The 18,890-nt window shown below is 34.6% G+C and overlaps 1 protein-coding gene across 3 annotated transcripts in view; it reads right to left on the reverse strand.

The window, feature by feature from the left end:
• TRAPPC8 (trafficking protein particle complex subunit 8) overlaps nucleotides 1-18,890 on the reverse strand; it is a 108,110-nt gene that overhangs the window by 15,973 nt on the left and 73,247 nt on the right. For all 3 annotated transcript variants that reach the window (XM_049900026.1, XM_049900024.1, XM_049900025.1), the window contains exons 19-26: nucleotides 17,723-17,877; nucleotides 14,101-14,543; nucleotides 12,514-12,661; nucleotides 10,931-11,027; nucleotides 9,112-9,180; nucleotides 8,963-9,021; nucleotides 6,537-6,710; nucleotides 363-464 (exon numbers count right to left, since the gene is read on the reverse strand). In XM_049900026.1, coding sequence (XP_049755983.1) covers nucleotides 363-464; nucleotides 6,537-6,710; nucleotides 8,963-9,021; nucleotides 9,112-9,180; nucleotides 10,931-11,027; nucleotides 12,514-12,661; nucleotides 14,101-14,543; nucleotides 17,723-17,877 — 1,247 coding nt within the window. The remainder of the gene's footprint in view (nucleotides 1-362; nucleotides 465-6,536; nucleotides 6,711-8,962; nucleotides 9,022-9,111; nucleotides 9,181-10,930; nucleotides 11,028-12,513; nucleotides 12,662-14,100; nucleotides 14,544-17,722; nucleotides 17,878-18,890) is intronic.

Consider the following 18,890-nt stretch of genomic DNA (forward strand, 5'->3'; position numbering starts at 1 on the left):
GGTGCTGCAATGGTGTGACCCTATTACAAATAAGAAAATACAGAGAATCTGCTTCCCCTCCTCTTAAGCAAATCAATTCCTTTTATAGCTTTGAATTGTAGATTCAATGTAGAACATATCTAAGGTAATCCCAAGATTATAAATGCATCTTAGCACTCTTATAAAGATGCTAAAGCATTTTAAAATCGATTTACATTCATTTCTAATTTTAATCAGTTTTCTGCTATCAACTGCGCCCCCTCCAAATTCCAACACAATGCCTGCATAAACCAGACCCGTCCAAAAACATAAAAGCCAAACAAATCAAAAAGCCCACAAGCTCGCAGGAAAACTCAAAAACAAGCTATGAACTATGCTATTACCTGTTTCTGAGGATATGAAAAGGCTTCTTTTCCTATAGTGCGAAGAATAACATGATGCTGACCTTCCAAAATAAGCTGTTTACTGTCTTCCACAACGTACGCCTGTAAAATACAAAGCACAAAAATGTTACCCTTTGTGGTGGTAACCACAAAAGTAACCAACCCAGTATCTCATGGAAGGCAGAAATATTATGGGTAATACCTGTCAACTATCGCACTCATGGTTATGTCAGCCTTTCTCCTTTTATTTATTTGTTCAATCAAAAAAAAGGAAACTATCTCTTTTGCCTCAACAAAATATCCAGTTAGCCTGGATATATGAGAGACATACTTTGAAATCCTTTCCAATTTTCCCTAGAACTCTTAAGAAACCTGTTCAAAAGAACTATACTATAACACGAATTTTTTTTTATTGGACAATATACAAGCAAAAGGCTCTTATTCTTACATTCTTGCTTCTGAAATGCTCAAGAGTTTAATCATATCGTAGAGCAAAGCCAGTGAGTATAATCATAAACCCTGTAAGTGAAAATGCGACATTCTTGCAGACCATAAATATAAGTATGCCTTAAAATGGCTTTTTCTTCCAATACAGTGAGCTGATTTCATCTATATTAAAACACTTGTTCCAGCATATAACTCTTTTCTTCTCCCTCTTGAACTGCTTCTGTCCTGGAGAAAACATAATCTGTAAATGGCTACAACATACTGTTATTGTCACATTACGCAAGTACAAAAGCTTAAATTCTCAGAACAATTTTTATTCTTGATTCAGGTTGCACTATGATCAAATTGCACTATGAACCTTGTCCACCTGTCTTTTTCGCACAAATGTTTGTGCAACTCCTGAGGTTCACCCTTCAGCCAAAGATTAGACAGGCCCGTAAAACAAAATGAGACTAAACAGGGGCAAGGACAAGAGGGCAGGAAAGGACAGGAAAGCTGATGACGGGGAACCTAAGGTCAAGAAGGGAAGAGTGTTGACATGTTATAGGTTGGCAACCAGTGTCACAAAACAATATGTATATTTATTGTTTAATGAGAAGCTAGTTTGCTCTGTAAATCTTCATCTAAAAAATAAAAAATATTGAATAAAATGAAAAAAATGTTTGTGCAAGTTTTTAGTTTCCTCCTGAATTGATTTTATTCAAGAGTCCTATGCTTCTTTGTCCATCCTACTCACATTTTTAAGATTTTTCAAGTTTCCTTTAACTAAACAGGTCATTTTTGCATTACCTAGAGCCATCACTGAAGAAAATCTACCAAGTGCTTTCTCAACTGAGTAAATGATAAACTTACCATAGATACCAGCCACTACCATATTTAATATTCCATTCTCTATTCTATTCAAACTTCCATTTTCTAGACAAGAATCATCATAATTTTGGATCATTTTCTTCATGTGCTGAGTAATATTACTAGGGCTTTTGTTCAGGGGCATTTTTTTCAATCAAGGTTACTATGGATATAACAATGAGTACAGAACAGCATATATTATTCAAAAACTCATTTCAGAAATATTACAAATTATTACACAGCATGAACTTGTGCAGTGACAACTATAAACGCCAAGGTTCTACTATACTTTTAATGATGGTTGGTTTATATTAAGAAGCAATTTTTTTTAATAGGTGATACACGCAGATTATACAAAATTTTAAAAATATAAAAAATTCCTCTGTATTATATAGTTCAGTCTGACTTTAGGGAAAACTAATGCCTAAACAATCTCATTTATTCACTCAACCAGTATTCACTGAGTGGCTACAGTAGGTAAGGTAGCTGGTTTTAATTGCTGGGGATACAGTAGTGAGCAAAACAACAAAAATCCTTGCTTTCCCTTTACAATTAAATAGTGTGGAACTGGCATAGGAATTTTCACACCCATGGAACACAGCAGAAATCCAGAAGTGGATCTAAGGACACATGAAAAATTAGGATGTAAAAATGAAAGTATCTCAATTGAGTTGTGTTAGAAAAACTGGATAACCATATAGTAAATGAGAAAAACTGTATCAATTTTTCACACTGCATAAATTCAAACGGGTCAGATATTTAAATGTAAAAAAGAAGACAAAAACAAGACGAGGACAAGGAGGAGATGGAAGAGAAGAAATAACTACAAATACTAGAAAAAAACAAGGTTGAATTCCTTTACAACATGGGAGTGAGGAAAGTTTTCCTACAACGACCCAAAAACAATAAAGGAAAAGAATAATAAAGTTAACCCCCACAATACACATACACGCATGCAATCAAAGTAAACAGAAATTGGGAAAATGTTTGTAATTTATATCACCAAAGACTAGTATCCTTTTATAAAAACAACTTCCAAAAAGACAATCGATGTGATAGAAAAATGGGCAAAACATGAACAGTTCACAGAGGAAAAAAAAAGGAAATGGCCCTTAAACATATGAAAAGATGCCTGGCCTACTCCTAATAAGAGAATACAAATTAAAATCACAATGAAATCCATTTCTCATGTATCAAATAAGCAAAATACAAAGTGTGAAAACATACTCTACCAATGAGGAAAACATGTACTCACAGATGATTGAAGAAATTCAAAATGGAACAACCTCTTTAGAGGTGAATAGCTAGCAAAATTGCTTATGCATTTACCCTTTGACCCAGCAATTCCATTTCTAGGAATCTATACTAACAATACCTAGTCAAGTAAAAAAATGCATTATGTACAAGGCAGTGCTATTTCTAATAGCAAAGCATTAGAAAGAACCAAAATGTCCATGAATAAATTTCATAGAATACCAAATCAAACCAAACCCACTGCTGTCAAGTCGATTCTGACTCACAGCAACACGACAGGACAGAGTAGAACTGCCCCACAGGGTTTCCAAGGCTGTAACTCTTTCTCAAAGCAGACCGCCACATCTTCTTCCCACAGAGCGGCTGGTAGGTTCAAACCACCAACCTTTCAGTTTGCAGCTGAGTGCTTAACCACTGCACCACTAAACAGCTGTAATAAGGAGGATCAAAGAGTCATCTCTAGGATATACTAAGTAAAAATGCAAAGGCGCAGGAAAAGGGATATAACATGCTATATTCTGTGTAAGATATATACATATATTTGCTCATATTTTCAGAAGTAAGAAAGGATAAACCAAAAACAAAAAATGTTTACCTATGTTCTTGAAAACAGCAGGGGAAGAGACAATAATGAAACTAGATCTCTCTAACATACCTGGCTTTGTAAGTTCACTCTACAGATACTCTGGAGAATGAAGCACATAAGTGATCATGTTAAAGTTAACAGGAACAAGAATTTCTAGAGTATGAAAAATTAAGAAGTAAAAATATTAAGTAAAAACCTTATATTCTTCAATGTGAATTGGAAATAAGCTTAATCTAGGATTCATTCTGGAAATATGCTTAATAACTCTCAATTTATTCTTTCTTTTTCTAAAACCTATACTATCCTTGGGGAAACCCTGGTGGTATAGTGGTTAAGTGCTACGACTGCTAACCAAGAGGTCGGCAGTTCAAATCTGCCAGGTGCTCCTTGGAAACTCTATGGGGCAGTTCCATCCTGTCCTAAAGGGTAGCTATGAGTCAAAATCGACTCGATGGCAGTGGGTTTGGTTTGGTTTTTTTTATACTATCTCTAGCTCTGTCCTTTTAAAAAGTATAGAAGGACAAACCAGTATCAATGAGTACTCCCAGCATCCAGAAGTAAATCCCACCAAAAGGAATGAGGAATACTAAGTGTAATAGCAGATCAAAGACCACAGCCTTCAGTATGTATTACACCTCAACATAAAGAAAACAAAAATCCTCACAACTGGACCAATGAGCAACACCATAATAAACGGAGAAAAGACTGAAGTTGTCAAGGATTTCATTTTACTTGGGTCCACAATCAACAGCCATGGAAGCAGGAGTCTAAGAAATCAAAAGCCGCACTGCATTGGGCAAATCTACTGCAAAGTACCTCCTCAAAGTGTTGAAGATCAAAGATGTCACCCTGAAGACTACAGTGTGCCTGACCCAAGCCATGGTATTTTCAATCGCATCATATGCATGTGAAAGCTGAACAATGAATAAGGAAGACCTAAGAAGAGTTGACACCTTTGAATTGTGGTATTGGCAAAGAATATTGAATATACCATGGACAGCCAAAAGAACGAACACATCTGTCTTGGAAGAAGTGTGGCCAGCATGCTCCTTAGAGGCAAGGATGGCGAGACTGCGTCTTACATACTTTGGACATGTCAGGAGGGATCAGTCCCTGGAGGAGGACATCATGCTTGGCAGAGTACAGGGTCAGCGGAAAAGAAGAAGACCCTCAATGAGGTAGATTGACTCAGTGGCTGCAACAATGAGCTGAAGCATAACAACAATTCTAAGAATGGCGCAGGACCTGGCAGTGTTTCGTTCTGTTGTGCATGGGGGTCGCTACGAGTTGGAACCGACTCGACGGCACCTAACGACAACAACAAGTGTAATAGCTGCTTTCAAGTTTGTTCCACCTCAGAGCAAAGAAACTAGTGAAAACTAATGAAGTCACATCAAAAGGATACAGGAGGTAATCTAAAGGGCTCCCAGTGGCAAAATATTAATTTTATCATCAAATAATGACTGCAATGAACTGAAACATCAAATATATAAAAATCCATGAATTCATAATGATGCAAATAAAAAAAACTCCTCAATGATCACCTTGGCATGTTGCTAGGGCACCAACCCATTATTTGAGGATTTGATAAATAAAGGAAAAAGAGTTGAGCATTTACATTGTATTTCCTGTATAGGTTATATTTGAGGGTAATCAAATAGTGCTTCTTTACAGAAGAATTACAACTAATAAATACAGAAGAAATACAGAATTAGATAATCATCGTTTTGCAAACCTTAATAATAAATCTAGACAATGATCATAAATGGCTGTCAAAGTCATTACATGAAAGATTAATAGGGAATATATATAATAAGATGGATATGTCTGTCATCGCCTGACCTCACCAATCAATGGTCACGAAGATGGGACCACCAGACATTCTGTTCTTCCTGAGGTGATGCAGCTCCAAGTACACAGCATTAACTAGGACATGCGGATGACTAAACACAAGTCCGATTAAGTTTCTCAATCTAACTATCAGTATAGGAGCTGAAGAAAAGTTAACTAATGCCATAAGGATACAAAATCAAACAAATGAAGAATGTGGGGAATTCTGCAGAAAAATGACTGACCTAGTTTTTTCAACAAATAAATATTTTAAGAAGGAAAACTGTTACAGGTTAAGAGAGACTAAAGAGGTACCAATCAAATGCCACGCATGAATCTTATATGGATTTGATTTTTTTTAAGTTAAATATTTTCAAATAATCTGGAAATACTGAACACAGACCAACAATTAAATAACCAATATGGGGTTATAGTTAATTTGGTTGAGCAAGACAGTGATATTGTGTGTGGGGTTATATTAAATGAAAAAGTCCTCAACTGTTAAATGTACATACAAAAGCATTTACAGATAAAATACTGTGTCTAGTTGTTTCTGTCTGTTTGTTTTTAATATACTACAGCAAAAAAAATAAATAAAGGGAAGTAGAAATAAAAAGAGATGAAATAAGAATAGCACGCAAATTAATGGCTACTGATTAATAGGTACCTATGGGTTCACGTGGAAACCCTGGTGGCATAGTGGTTAAGTACTATGGCTGCTAACCTAGAGGTTGGCAGTTCGAATCCATCAGGCACTCCTTGGAAACTCCACGGGCCAGTTCTACTCTGTCCTATAGGGTCGCTATGAATTGGAACCGACTCGATGGCAGTGGGTTTGGTTTTTATGGGTTCATGTGTTAATTTTCTTTCTGTAGAGTATTTGAAAATGGCCATAATAAAACACTGAATATTATTATCAGTAAAATACATAAGTAACAGTAACACATGCAAGAAAATCACTTGATTTTAATGAATCTTTTCTTTCAGCAAAAAAAAAAGTCATTATAGAACCACTAAAAAAAGTTATTTAAAGAAACAAAAAAATGGAATCTGTTGCTGTCGAATCGATTCCAACTCACAGCAACCCTATAATTGAAACTGGAATATTTAAGCAGAAAACCAAGTATAAACAGCAGCTTACATTTGTCCTTCAGCCTAAGACAAGTATCTATAAACAAGGCTTGCTAAAATATTTTAGTAACACATACCTTCCATAATACAACAATATTCAAATCCACCTCACTGCACTTTTGAATCAATCTCACTGCATCCTCTAACGGCTGCTTTTCTGCGTGCACAGAAGGCTGGGCCTGCGGTTTTCTCAGCTCAGAGGATAAACTTCGATAGAAGAAGTCTGCACACGGGCTTGCTGAGCTTACTATCTGTTAAAAGAAAATCATGTCTACATAAATATTTTAGATTAAAAAAACACATATATATACACATACCTTGTCAAAAATTACATTTGTATCAAGATGAAAAGGTAGCAGGGGACAGGGAAGTTAGATTAATGGAAATGGAACAACCAGAATGGGAATAATGAGAACGCTGATACATCATGAAAAATGTAACTAATGTCACTGAACAGTAATGTACAGAAATTGTTAAATGAGAATCTAATTAATTACTTGTGTTAATTTTCACCAAAAACACAGTATTTTTAAAAATTATATTTATATCACTTATATTTAGTTTTAATTAAATATACCCTGCCAAAACTTGTATTTCTGTAACTTTTATATACTAAAAAGGCTTATTCAATAATCTTCTGTCAGCACCATCAATTTGGCTGAACACAGGGAAGCCACTTTTAAGACTTAAACACCTAAAAAAAAATTGGTACAAATTATCCTGAACGTTGAAGCTATCACCTCAAAATAATTAAACTATACTCTGGTGATACTAGCTTTGACCTTCCAAGCATCCACGGAGGATGAATAATCTCTAAGTAAATAAATAAGGTATTGAAAAGCAAGGATTTTTTTTTTTTTTTAACTATTAAGGTAATTGAAGTATTTCTCATTCAAATACTTAGAACATTAGGCACTATCCAATGGAAAAAAATTCAAATGGTCGTTGGCATTAACTTGATCTTTATATTTGAAGGGAGAAAGCATGAGAAAAGAATTGTAAGCGGACTCAGGGAATTTCCCGTAATTAATGAAACACTGTGCTTCCTAATAAAACCTCTACCCTTATGGTTTACTGCATTATAGGCTGTATTACATGCATGTTAACCTTAGAGTTAATTATTAAACATTAATCAATACACATATTTCCCCTTAGGAATGAACTTTTACTAGTAAAACATTGTTCCTATAGTTTTCTCATATAGAGAGAATTTCTCATATATAGAGAAAATTTCTCATATAGTACCTGGTAAATCCTACTCACTCAACTAAATTCATCAAAAGGGAAAATGTCTTTGCATCCGCCTTTTCAGTGCACTTATACAGAATTACTTAGCAACAAATATAATTAATTGCAACCTTAATGTAATTTAAGGATGCTACTGATGTTTCTAAAATTAAAAAAAAAAATGAACAAAACAAACAACTGAAATCTTCTCAACCTGGTTAAAAAAAAAAAAAAGCTGAAAGCTAAATTTAACCATTCAGGAAGCATAGTATCTCTCCAAAAGTTAATACACGCTTTAGAATTACTGGGCTCTTGGTGGCTTGAGATATTTCTAAATAGCTCCTTCCTAAAATGGTCAAAAGACAGTTACAAAGAGTGAGTCAGATGAAGGTAAATGGTATAAGTACTAAAGTATAAGGATGTTTGGAATTACCAAGAAGAGCACAAAAAAGAAATAATGCTAGTAACAGCACACAGTTATATGCAATTTTACACCCTCAGTCCAAAGCTTCTTAAGGCATGTCCCCAGATCACCTCTTCAGATTATCTGCAGGGTTGAAAATGCATATTCCTAGGCTCTACCCAGGAAATAATGAACCAGAGCTTTAGGGGGGCAAGGCAAAACTTACATTTTTTACAAAATCTTCTAGGCCCTTGATACTCAAAAATAGTGTCCGCAGACTGACAGCCTCAACATCACCTAGGAGCTTAGAGCAATTTAGAATCTCAGGTCCTCCCAGTAGGTCCCACTAGTCCTGCTGAATCAGAATTTGCAGACCCCCAGGTGATGCATACATACTCTATTTTATAAAGTTTGAAAACCACTGTTCTCGGTGATTCTGCCCTAGACAACAACACATTTAAAATCACAACTGAGCCTTATGTATCTAGCATTTTATCTTGGTTTCAGAACCACAGGATATGTCAAAATCCAGGAGATTATCACCTATATGTTCCACTGTGACCACGTTCCCTGATAAACAGACTCCTTCATATAATCCTGTTTCTTTTTTAACCCCAAGGACTATACTTGTTTCAAGTGATATAAAATATTCTCAAAACAAAGTTAATTTGAAATAACTAATTAAAATGGTATGGTTTATACAGATTTTTGGTTTGTTTTGGGGAGTAAAGGCAGGTTGCAAAACTGAACGAAGTTCAGATGTTCATCCTCCAAAGAGCCTGGGGATTACTGAAGCAACGGCTTTGTCCAAACAGCCAGATATCCCGGAACTGTGACTTTTTAAATCAAACACTATTGTGCTTATTTGCATACCTGTTCATTTCCAAAGATGATATCTGCAAAGGTATATTTTTCTGAGGACTGTGTAGCAGCTAAAAAACAGGGGAAAACAAACTAATCATATCATTGGCATGAAATATAAAAGGACCATTTAAGAAAGTATGAAAGCAAAATGAATTTACCTTCTTTTTCCTTACATCTTACTGCCTTGAAGCAAAACTTTCCCTTCTCCCTACTGGCAAGTTTGGCATCTAAAAAGAAAAAACAATTTCAAAGATCTTTTTCAACTTATGGCAGAGTAAAACCTAATTCATTATTCAGAGTTCTTTAGTCAAACTGGATAATTCATAATCATAAATAATATTAATGAAAAATGGTCTTTATTTTTATCTCAATGAAGTGAATCTTCACTGAGCTCTTAAAAAGAGTTAACAACCAATTTTCTCAAAATACATGTTGATATGTGTGTGTATATGACATTAGAGACACAGAAAGTTTCAAAGGTCACACCTTGGTGATGGGGAGTCTACAATCCCACCACTCTCATTTCTTCATTCTCTTTCACATGTATAATTTATATCAATACTATATATATAGCATATATTTTGCTATGGTGCGTTTTCGCACTATCACCTTGCCCTTGTCTGTTGCCATCGAGTCCATTCTGACTCATAGCGACCTGAAAGGACAGGACAGAGCTGCCCCACGGAGTTTCCAAGGAGCGCCTGGTGGATCTGAACTGCCAACCTTTTGGTTAGCAGCTGTAGCACTTAACCACTACGCCACCAGGATTTCCTCCCACTATCACAGGTACTTTTAAATGCTAACATATTTTAATGACTGCAAAATAATCTGAGTTGTAGTATAATTTATACTGAAACTACACTGAATTTTTCCCTATTAAACATAATCTTGCAATAAGTTTCTCTGGCTACATGGATTTTCCCACGGTTTGAATTCCTTTGTATAAATCTTAAAAATAAGGATTAACGTGAAGCTAAGGGTTTAAACATTTTTATAACTTTTGAAACATACAATTCTATTCCAGTAAGAAAAAATACCATTTTGCCAGTTTTACCCCACTCTTAAAAGCACTAGGCATGCTCATATATCACTGAAGGGATGATAAATTAATAGAAATGCTCTGGAAAACAATTCATCAATATGTATCACAAGTTTAAAGTGTGCATATTTCTTGACCAAATCCAGGTATATTTATCCTGTAGAAATACTTGTTTAAGTGCACAGAGGTACACAAGGATGTACACACAATGATCACAGTGTTGTATATAAAAGAGTCTGCCTGATGAGTCACCAGCTTATATCTGTATGAGAGTGTGCTTAAGAATGTGTACTTGAACATATGGGTTTATATGTGCATGCAGAGAAAGACTGGAATTGTGTTTGAATCCTGACTCTGCTAATAAAGAGCTGTGTAACTGTCAGCAAGTACTTAAATCCTCTAACTTCAGACTCCTCATCTGTAAAATAAGAACACTAATTGTACTTACCTCTTAGTGTACACTATAATTGAATGTGAGAATGTCAATGGAGCATTTAACACAATGTGTAGCGGATAATAAGCACTCAGTAAATGGTTGCTTGAATGTCATACAGATATGGGAATATATAGAAAAACCAGCTGGTAAACGGTATCTACCAATGGTGAAGGAAACAAAGAGAAACTTCCAAATTCTACTCTATACCTATACTGTTTTAATTTTTGACAGTGAGCATGTACTCAGGCACTGATTTCACAACTAAAAAGAAAAAGAAGAAAATGCAAGTAGAGAAGGTGTGGTGAAAGAGAATAAAAAGACAGGAGAGGATAAGGGTAGGTAATTTGATTTAGTCACATAAGCTAAGGAAAGCATAATTTAAGTCTTTAAAAAGTTGATTATAACAAATACCCCAATAATCTTATGATATTCTGGTACTACTATGAAAAATCAACAGCAAAAGTGTCAGAATTTATTACGAAGGGGAAAAAAAGGCACACACCTTTGTTTTCAGAAAGATTTACAGATCTCTGTAACTTCCAGTGTTTGCTACTACTTGACACTTGTACGATATGAAATTCCTTAACACCTGCTTCACTCTGTCAAAGAGATACAACGGTCATTCAGGATTTAAATGCACTAAATTAGAATATTCCAGTAAGAACAATATTCAGACATTGCTATCAAAATTAGTATCAATTAACCAACAACATGAAATTTACATTTTTAAATAAGGTTAACAATATATAGTAGAAAGTTTCTTATTTAAATTCTTCTCTAAGTTTTTTTTTTAATAATATTTTATTTTTGGTGAAAGTTTACACAGCAAATGAGGTTCCTATTTGACAATTTCTACACGGATTGTTCAGTGACAATAGTTATATTTTTCACAGTGCATCAATGCTCTCTTTAATTGTGTCTGGCTGTTCTGTTTCCAGCAGTCTAGTTTCCCTGTCCCCTTACCTTCTCATCTTTGCTGTAGGGTAATTGTTGACCTTTTGTTCTCATACGGATGGTTTTTTAATGGAGCACCATCCTCATGGATAATACTCCAAACATTCTTAAAATACGTAAGTCAACATTTTACCAAGAAATATTTTTAACTATAATGCACTCTTAGTGGCAGCTTTTACAATACTGAAAAAAGCATTCTTTCTAGTTTCTATGGCCTATCATAATAAGTTACTGCTAGTATTAAAGAGATCAAAAATTATTTGCTGCCAATTTTTAATCAGAATTTTTATTTCTTCTCATCTTTACGATATCTTATTTCCATTAAGGTAAGATCCAAATAACACAAGAACATAAACTTACAAAACAGAATGTATAGCAAAAGCACATAAAGTTGCCTAAGTTGTATATAATTTTTTACTGAGTCAGAGATCATTTGCAATTTGAAATTATTAAAATGTTCTTACTCTTATTAGAGTAATAAAAGATACTGATTTTTTTTTTTTTTTTTTGAAGAGCAATAAAGTATCAGCACATTAGCCCTGAATAAAAAAAACAGGACTGGCCTTATAAATTCATGAAGGTAAAAGCAAAGGACAGCACAAAACTAGTAAGAAATACTCTGAGTAAGTCTGTGAACTGAATCAATCGTTTAATCTTAAAATCACATTCCTTTCTTCAGAATATTCATTTTGATATTCAGAGTGCACAGGAGTGGCAAGATTTTTGAAATACCTTATAAAGGAAACAGCACTGTGGAAATGTGTACGTGAAGGTTAGAAAATTAATAATGAATGTGAAATCCTAAAAGAACTTCATAAATTTAATTACATCAACAGATTATTTTCAATGAGATCTCTTTTGGATTAACTTATTAGCACATGGAGCTATGTATCGTGAATATGTACCATGTTAAAGACAGCACAACCTTTATTTGAACACAGACTTAAGGATAAAATTAAAGCTAACAGAGAATTAAGATGTGTTCACACCCTATTCTATATTAAAAAAAAAAAAATTAGCATTCTCAAATTTCCAGCTTACGCTGTCTCAGGAAGGAAAAAATCCATTACTAAAAACCAAGATAACATTTCAAATACAATTAAAAACAAAATCAATTATAAACCCACTTACGGTATTGATATTCTCCACATCTACAAAGACTAACATATTGCCTCCTCTGCCTTCTTCATCTTCCAGAGAATTACTTCTGCATACAGTAGCTTGTACATTCAAAGACCGGCTGGTACAAATAACTGCAGTGTGTCTTAATATTCTGTGACTGAAGTGAAAAAAATGCAGATTTAATCAAGACCTCTCCCTGTGTTATGGTCTCTAATTCCAAATAAAGATTTAAAAAACTGATCACTCTCAGTGCCATTTACAGTCTAAAAAACAAAGACAAAATAAAGTAAAATCATCTAGTTAGCCTAACTTTAGTTTCTTTCTTCTCAATATGGAAGCAAACAATCTCCCTGGCACCAGGCTTTCTGCCTGCTCATCCAACTCATTTGCACAGCACATAAAAACAATCTCCATGTAGTAATGTCCTGATCAGGCCTTTTCTCTGACAGTGGTTACAAAGTTACAGAATGCTGAGCAAGTAAATCCAAGTCTGGTATTTAAGGCTCTTCCACAACACAGCTTTACCTTCCCAGATTTATTCCTCTTCATTTCCTTTACACGTGTTCATACTGCAGCCAAACTAACTACATTGAGTTCCTACTTTCTAACCTACAAATCTTCGTTCACACACATTAGCTGCTTCTGGAATGCCCGCTACTTTCTTGCCTACCTCTCTTGGATACCCCAATTCTCAATCTTTCTTTCCTTCGGAGGCTCATTTGGCAATTGCTTCATTCCACAACGCTTTCCCTGACTGCTTCAGGCAGAGCACTCACTCTGTCCTCTTAAGGAGAATTAACATTTGTTAAGGACCTAAAATATACCAGTACTCACAAACGTTATCTCATTTTAACCTCACGGTAAGTCTCAGAAAATATTTTAACTATTCTACTAAATAAAATAAACGGAGCATAATTATTCCTACTTAATCTTGTAAATTTCATTCTGTTGTACACAGGGTTGCTATGAGTCAGAACCAACTCAACGGCACCTAACAACAACAGCAAATTCATAAAAAATGACAAAGGGCACTAAAATAAATAAAATATTCTATTGTACAATGTGAAGGCCACAGATCCTTGGATGGGCCAGTTAGGTTTGATTTCTTCCAGTGATTACCTACTCTAACTGCATCCGAATCATCTGTTCTACAAATCACACCTTTTTTTCCATACATTCATATATTCTCAAAGTAAAAGGACGGAGCTGAGGAAAAGAAGAGGTAGAACAAAATAATACATTTTTTTTTTTTAAAAAAGGCTATCTTCATATACAAATGACACTCTTTAATACACGGTACCTCTTAATTTCATTACTTTGTAATAACTTTGGCCAGAGTACTTAATCATATAAAACAACCATAAAACTTATAGACAGAAACTAAAAAGATTTTTTTTTTTTTAGCTACCTTTTTTTTTAGAATTTATAGTGAAATTAAGGACCACCTCATATATAAACATCATTTGTCATTTGGAAGGGGATAATTTCTTAATAATGACATGTTAACAAATATATTTACATCAAAATATTTACTTGAATATGGGCACATTATATTACACACAAAAGTTAAATCAGAAAAGTTTAAAAAATACTCACCGTATTCTGGGTTGCCTTTTAACACTTTCATAGTAAAACAAAAAATTAATTTCATGGACACCTTCTTCATCTGGCCCCCGTAGCCACATTGGTAGCTGGACTGAAGCTCCAGGTAGAAGAACAGTGTCAGGGAGAGGAACAGGAATCACCTCTGGTTGACTTCCTATGCCAATGCCAAAGTCGACAGAAGAAGCTGCTGATACGAGTGCTGTACACACAGAGGTAGAATCTGTCACAACAGTCTTGTAAGCACTACAGTTCTCAGAAGCTGAGGGACTTAGTGGTGTTAGAACAGCAGTATTACCACCAAAAGTAAAGAACTCTGGACGTTTAGAAACAACCTTCAATCCAGTAAGAGGACATTTGCTGACATTGACAAATTCTACATATGCTTTTCGGATTTCTCCACAGAGGAGCCCTGTAGGAAAATGTATAAAGAACACCTGCATTGGAGGGAAAAAATATTATTATATTGTCTGTTAAACATTCTGTACTTCTAATGAATAATACTTTTAAGATGCTGCATTTCTTTACTACAGGTCTACAAGTATTTCATTAATTCTCTTTGGTATCACCCTGAGCATGTAATAATTAACAATTCCACTTTAGGAAAAAGGATGTGACAAAGAGACTAATATTACTCTCACTCAGTAGTAAGTTTTGGAGCAGAAATAAAAATCAGTATATATAACAATCCTAACTGCAAAACATTTAAATGATGTAGTTTAATGAAAGTTACAGTGAATAATATCACGGAAAAGTATGCATTTTGGTAGCCTCTACTGATTTTCATTTCTACAATTTTAACCAGAGGAATGAGTCTTCCCTTTTGAAAGTATGCTCTAGAAAATTCTTAGATAAATAATCCCAAACAAAATGTCTGCTAGTGACTCCTAAACTATAACGGCAAAGAGGCCTAAAACAACATTTGAATCCCAGTTCACCACAATTCATCTCCAGCCTTATAACTCCTAGCTACAGCAATGCAATCCTAACAAAAAATCTAACGGATTATAAGTTTGGACAAAACTGGCAAGCAAAATAAGAAAAAAAACCTAATGGTTACTGAGAGAGACTTGGCTTACCAGATTAAAAAAACATGATAGCACAACAGTACGGTGGCAGCACACAAAGAGATGAGGAAATCAACGGAACAGAACAGGGAGCATCCGAGAAACCCAAACAGGTATGAGTACTTTCAGGATATTAGTATATTAGAAAGATCGCATGATGAGTAACCCATATTCAATTAGTATTACTGGAACTAGAAACGAAGTTTGACCTCTACCATCTTGACACCCAGAAAAGTATATTTGCCTTGGAATAAAAAAATGTACGCATTAAAAATTTAAAACTCTAAGTTTTTACTAGAAAGTCTCTGTAAGTAAATATGAAACACAGAAGCAAAAGGCTATGAGACATAACTTCATGAGTTAAAAACCTCAACATGATGGAAGACACCATAATCAAAGTCAAAAATGTGCAAAGTATTTATCAAACCAGAAACAGGCACCCAGGTCAGTCCAGAAGCTTTTCATTTGCCCTACACAACTCTTTAAATACAACATAATTAAGCAAGTATTAAACTTGGGCACAACGCATGCAGCTCAGAAATTCCCTTCACTCAACACACACACACCACTCACCACCATTGTCATGACTGTGTTACCTACCCTCTCCTATAAAAACCAAACCTATTTCTGTCAAGTGGATTTTGACTCATACTGACCCTATAGGACAGAGTAGAACTGCCCTATCGGGCTTCCAAGGCTGTATGTAATCTTTATGGATGCAGGCTGCCACATCTTTCTTCCACAGAGTGGCTGGTGGGTTCGAACCTTCAACCTTCAACCTTCTGGTTAGCAGCCAAGTGCTTTAACTACTGCGCCACCAAGGTTCCTCCCTCTCCTACAGATACCCACAAAAATCACACAATGAGAAAAAGGGAAGTAACACCCAATTGAAAGGGGATAAACAGGCAATTAAGAGGACAAAGAATCATATGGACAAAAAACATGAAGACTGAGCAAACTTATCATTAATCAGAGAAATGTAAATTATTCACCAATCTGACTTTCAAAAGTTAAAAAAAAGAAAAAAACTGACAACATCCAGTACAGCACAGATGTGAGGCAATGAGTACTCCCAATCACTTCAGATGGACAAATTACTACAGCGTTACTGAGGATAATTTTGTAGTACGCTGCAAAATTTAAAATGTGTATACCCTTCGACCAAGTAATTCCACTTCTAGAGTCTAATCTATACTAACACACGGACGAAACATATGCATAACATTTACTACAGATGAAAAACTAGAACCACACCCATCAATCTATAAATGGTTAAAATATATTACAGTATACCCAAATAGGAGCCCTGGTGGCACAGTGGTTAAAAGCTTGACTGCTAACCAAAAAAGGTTAGCAGTCTGAATCTACCAGCCGCTCCTTGGAAACTCCATGGGGCAGTTCTACTCTGTCTTATTGGTCGATATGAGTCGGAAACTACTCCAGCAATGAGTTTGGGGTTTTTTTTTTAATTCCCAAATAAAGGAATGCCATATGCATCTATTAAAAAGGAATTATCACTGAATGAAAAATGGCCCAAGTTACATTGTTAAACACAAAAAGCAAGTCAAAGGATAAAACACATTAACAAGTTAACATGTGTGATATTATTCCATTTATAATTATTAAAACTATATATAAGGGTACAATGAAAGGTCTGAAAAAACCACTACCCATTTGGTATCACAGGCACCTTTTGAAGGCAGGTTGTTAAGCTTACAAGTCCCCTACTAGGGAAACGTGAAGATGCAGGAGGAAGGGTCTCCTTCCAGTGTTCAAGTTTATACCACATGCCCCTGTCCTTGGTCTGGCTCTCTGGTAGATATCTGGTCCAAGGTAGGCTAGATTTCTCTCTCAGAAACTTGAAATTTGTAATAAAGTAGCACAAAGACTGGTAGTTAGGTAAGAATCACAGCAAAAGCAATGCTTTCTAAAGGCTCAGATATGTTTGCTGCTAAATTCCCTGGAGCTACAGAATCCTTTCCTTCTTCGAGACTTGGTCTGTATACCTTAGTTTCCGTAAGGTATTCCAAAATCCTTCAACTTTAAAATATATTTCCTCTTTCTTTGCTTATGTGGCTAGCATCAGTTTCTATCTTTTGATACTAAAAGACCTTAAACTCATATGGTATGAAAGTAGGACTGGGTGAGATATAAAAAGGGTAAAAGGAAACATTGCTTTTTATTTCACACTTCTATATTGCTTGAATTTTTCACAAGCATTTATCTACATACTGTTTTTATAAATTAAAAGAAACAATGACCATTGATTTTAATAATAACCAAAGTATTCTTTTAGACATGTTCTTCCAATTTTCATTAATATTTTGAGGGTTATATTTTATAACCTGGCTATGAATTAATGCTAATTTACATGACTGTCCCACCTTTGTGAGTTAGATATATTTAGTCCTACCTTAATAATAATTTTAAAGTACTGTTCAATGTAATATCAATCACTTCAAAATCTAAAATTAATATACTCAAAATATCATCTCATGATATAGGTAAGTTATTAAAGCCCGTAAAAATTTTTTTTAAAAGTGGGATACCTCCAATAGTGGCATTTCCTCAGTGATTATTGGATCTAAACGTCGATCGGGACCATATTTAATAGATGTTTTCTCTTCTTTTGTGTTGTTAAGCCGAGGACCTTGAATTTCTAAATCCTGTCTCCCTCGTACTGACATACTCAAGGAATGTTTTCCTGAAATGAAAAACAATCAATGGCCTAAAGTAATTTAGTACGCTAACTAGATCCATTTAGCTTGAATATATGAATACTAAACGTTTCAGATTAATTAAATGCTTTACTAAAGCAGAATTCTAGACGCTTCTTGATTAGCACAATTAATCAAAAAATTAAGTACATTTTATTTCCATATTTAACAACTATGCCATTTAATTTCTCATTCTGTTAGGACTTACTTATTTTGCAGAAAGACACATCACTGAATAGAAGTCCTTTGAAACCTGTATTTAACCATAATGCTTATTAACTAAAAAGAGCTATCTGAAAGAAAACCATTCCTAGGCCCAGTGAGAGGGAATGAGGCCAATTCAGGCTATGATAATAGGTAAGTATTTTCAAAGAAAACAAATTTCAAAATATCAAACAGGTCAACTTTACACTTTTACTCATATTCAAATATACACACTAATTTGAATTATTTCTGAATTATAACTAGATCATCTCAATAGACTGCACAAAGAAAATTAAATATAGTATTACGTGACGTTATCAAAATTACACTTATTTAATATTCACATGAGATTATTCCTAAAGGTTTCCAGGCAATATACACATGTTTGAAAAAGCTTGGGTATACAACTATCTTTACTGCAGGACTATTCAGAGCCTTCACTGTGCTGAATAAATACCACTGGGATGTTCCCAGACTGGATATATAATGCCACATTCTTTATGCTTATTTGACCCAGAAGCCTACTAGCATTTTACATAATAATGAACTACATTAAAACATCATGAAAACTCTGGTTACAAGAGATTTATTTCAGTAGTTAATTCAGGGCCTCCTCCCACTAATTTCATAAAATGACATATCAATTATGATGTAAATGCATATATTTACAAAACAATTAGCTGTATTTTACTGACAACCGTAACACTGTGGTACCAGTTTAAGAGCTGAGTTATATAAAAGTGAGAAAGGAAAGGACTTGAAAAAGTTCGTATATCCACTTAATTTACTTAAAATA

The sequence above is a fragment of the Elephas maximus genome, chromosome 11, assembly GCF_024166365.1.
Source record: "Elephas maximus indicus isolate mEleMax1 chromosome 11, mEleMax1 primary haplotype, whole genome shotgun sequence".
Lineage (NCBI taxonomy): Eukaryota > Metazoa > Chordata > Mammalia > Proboscidea > Elephantidae > Elephas > Elephas maximus.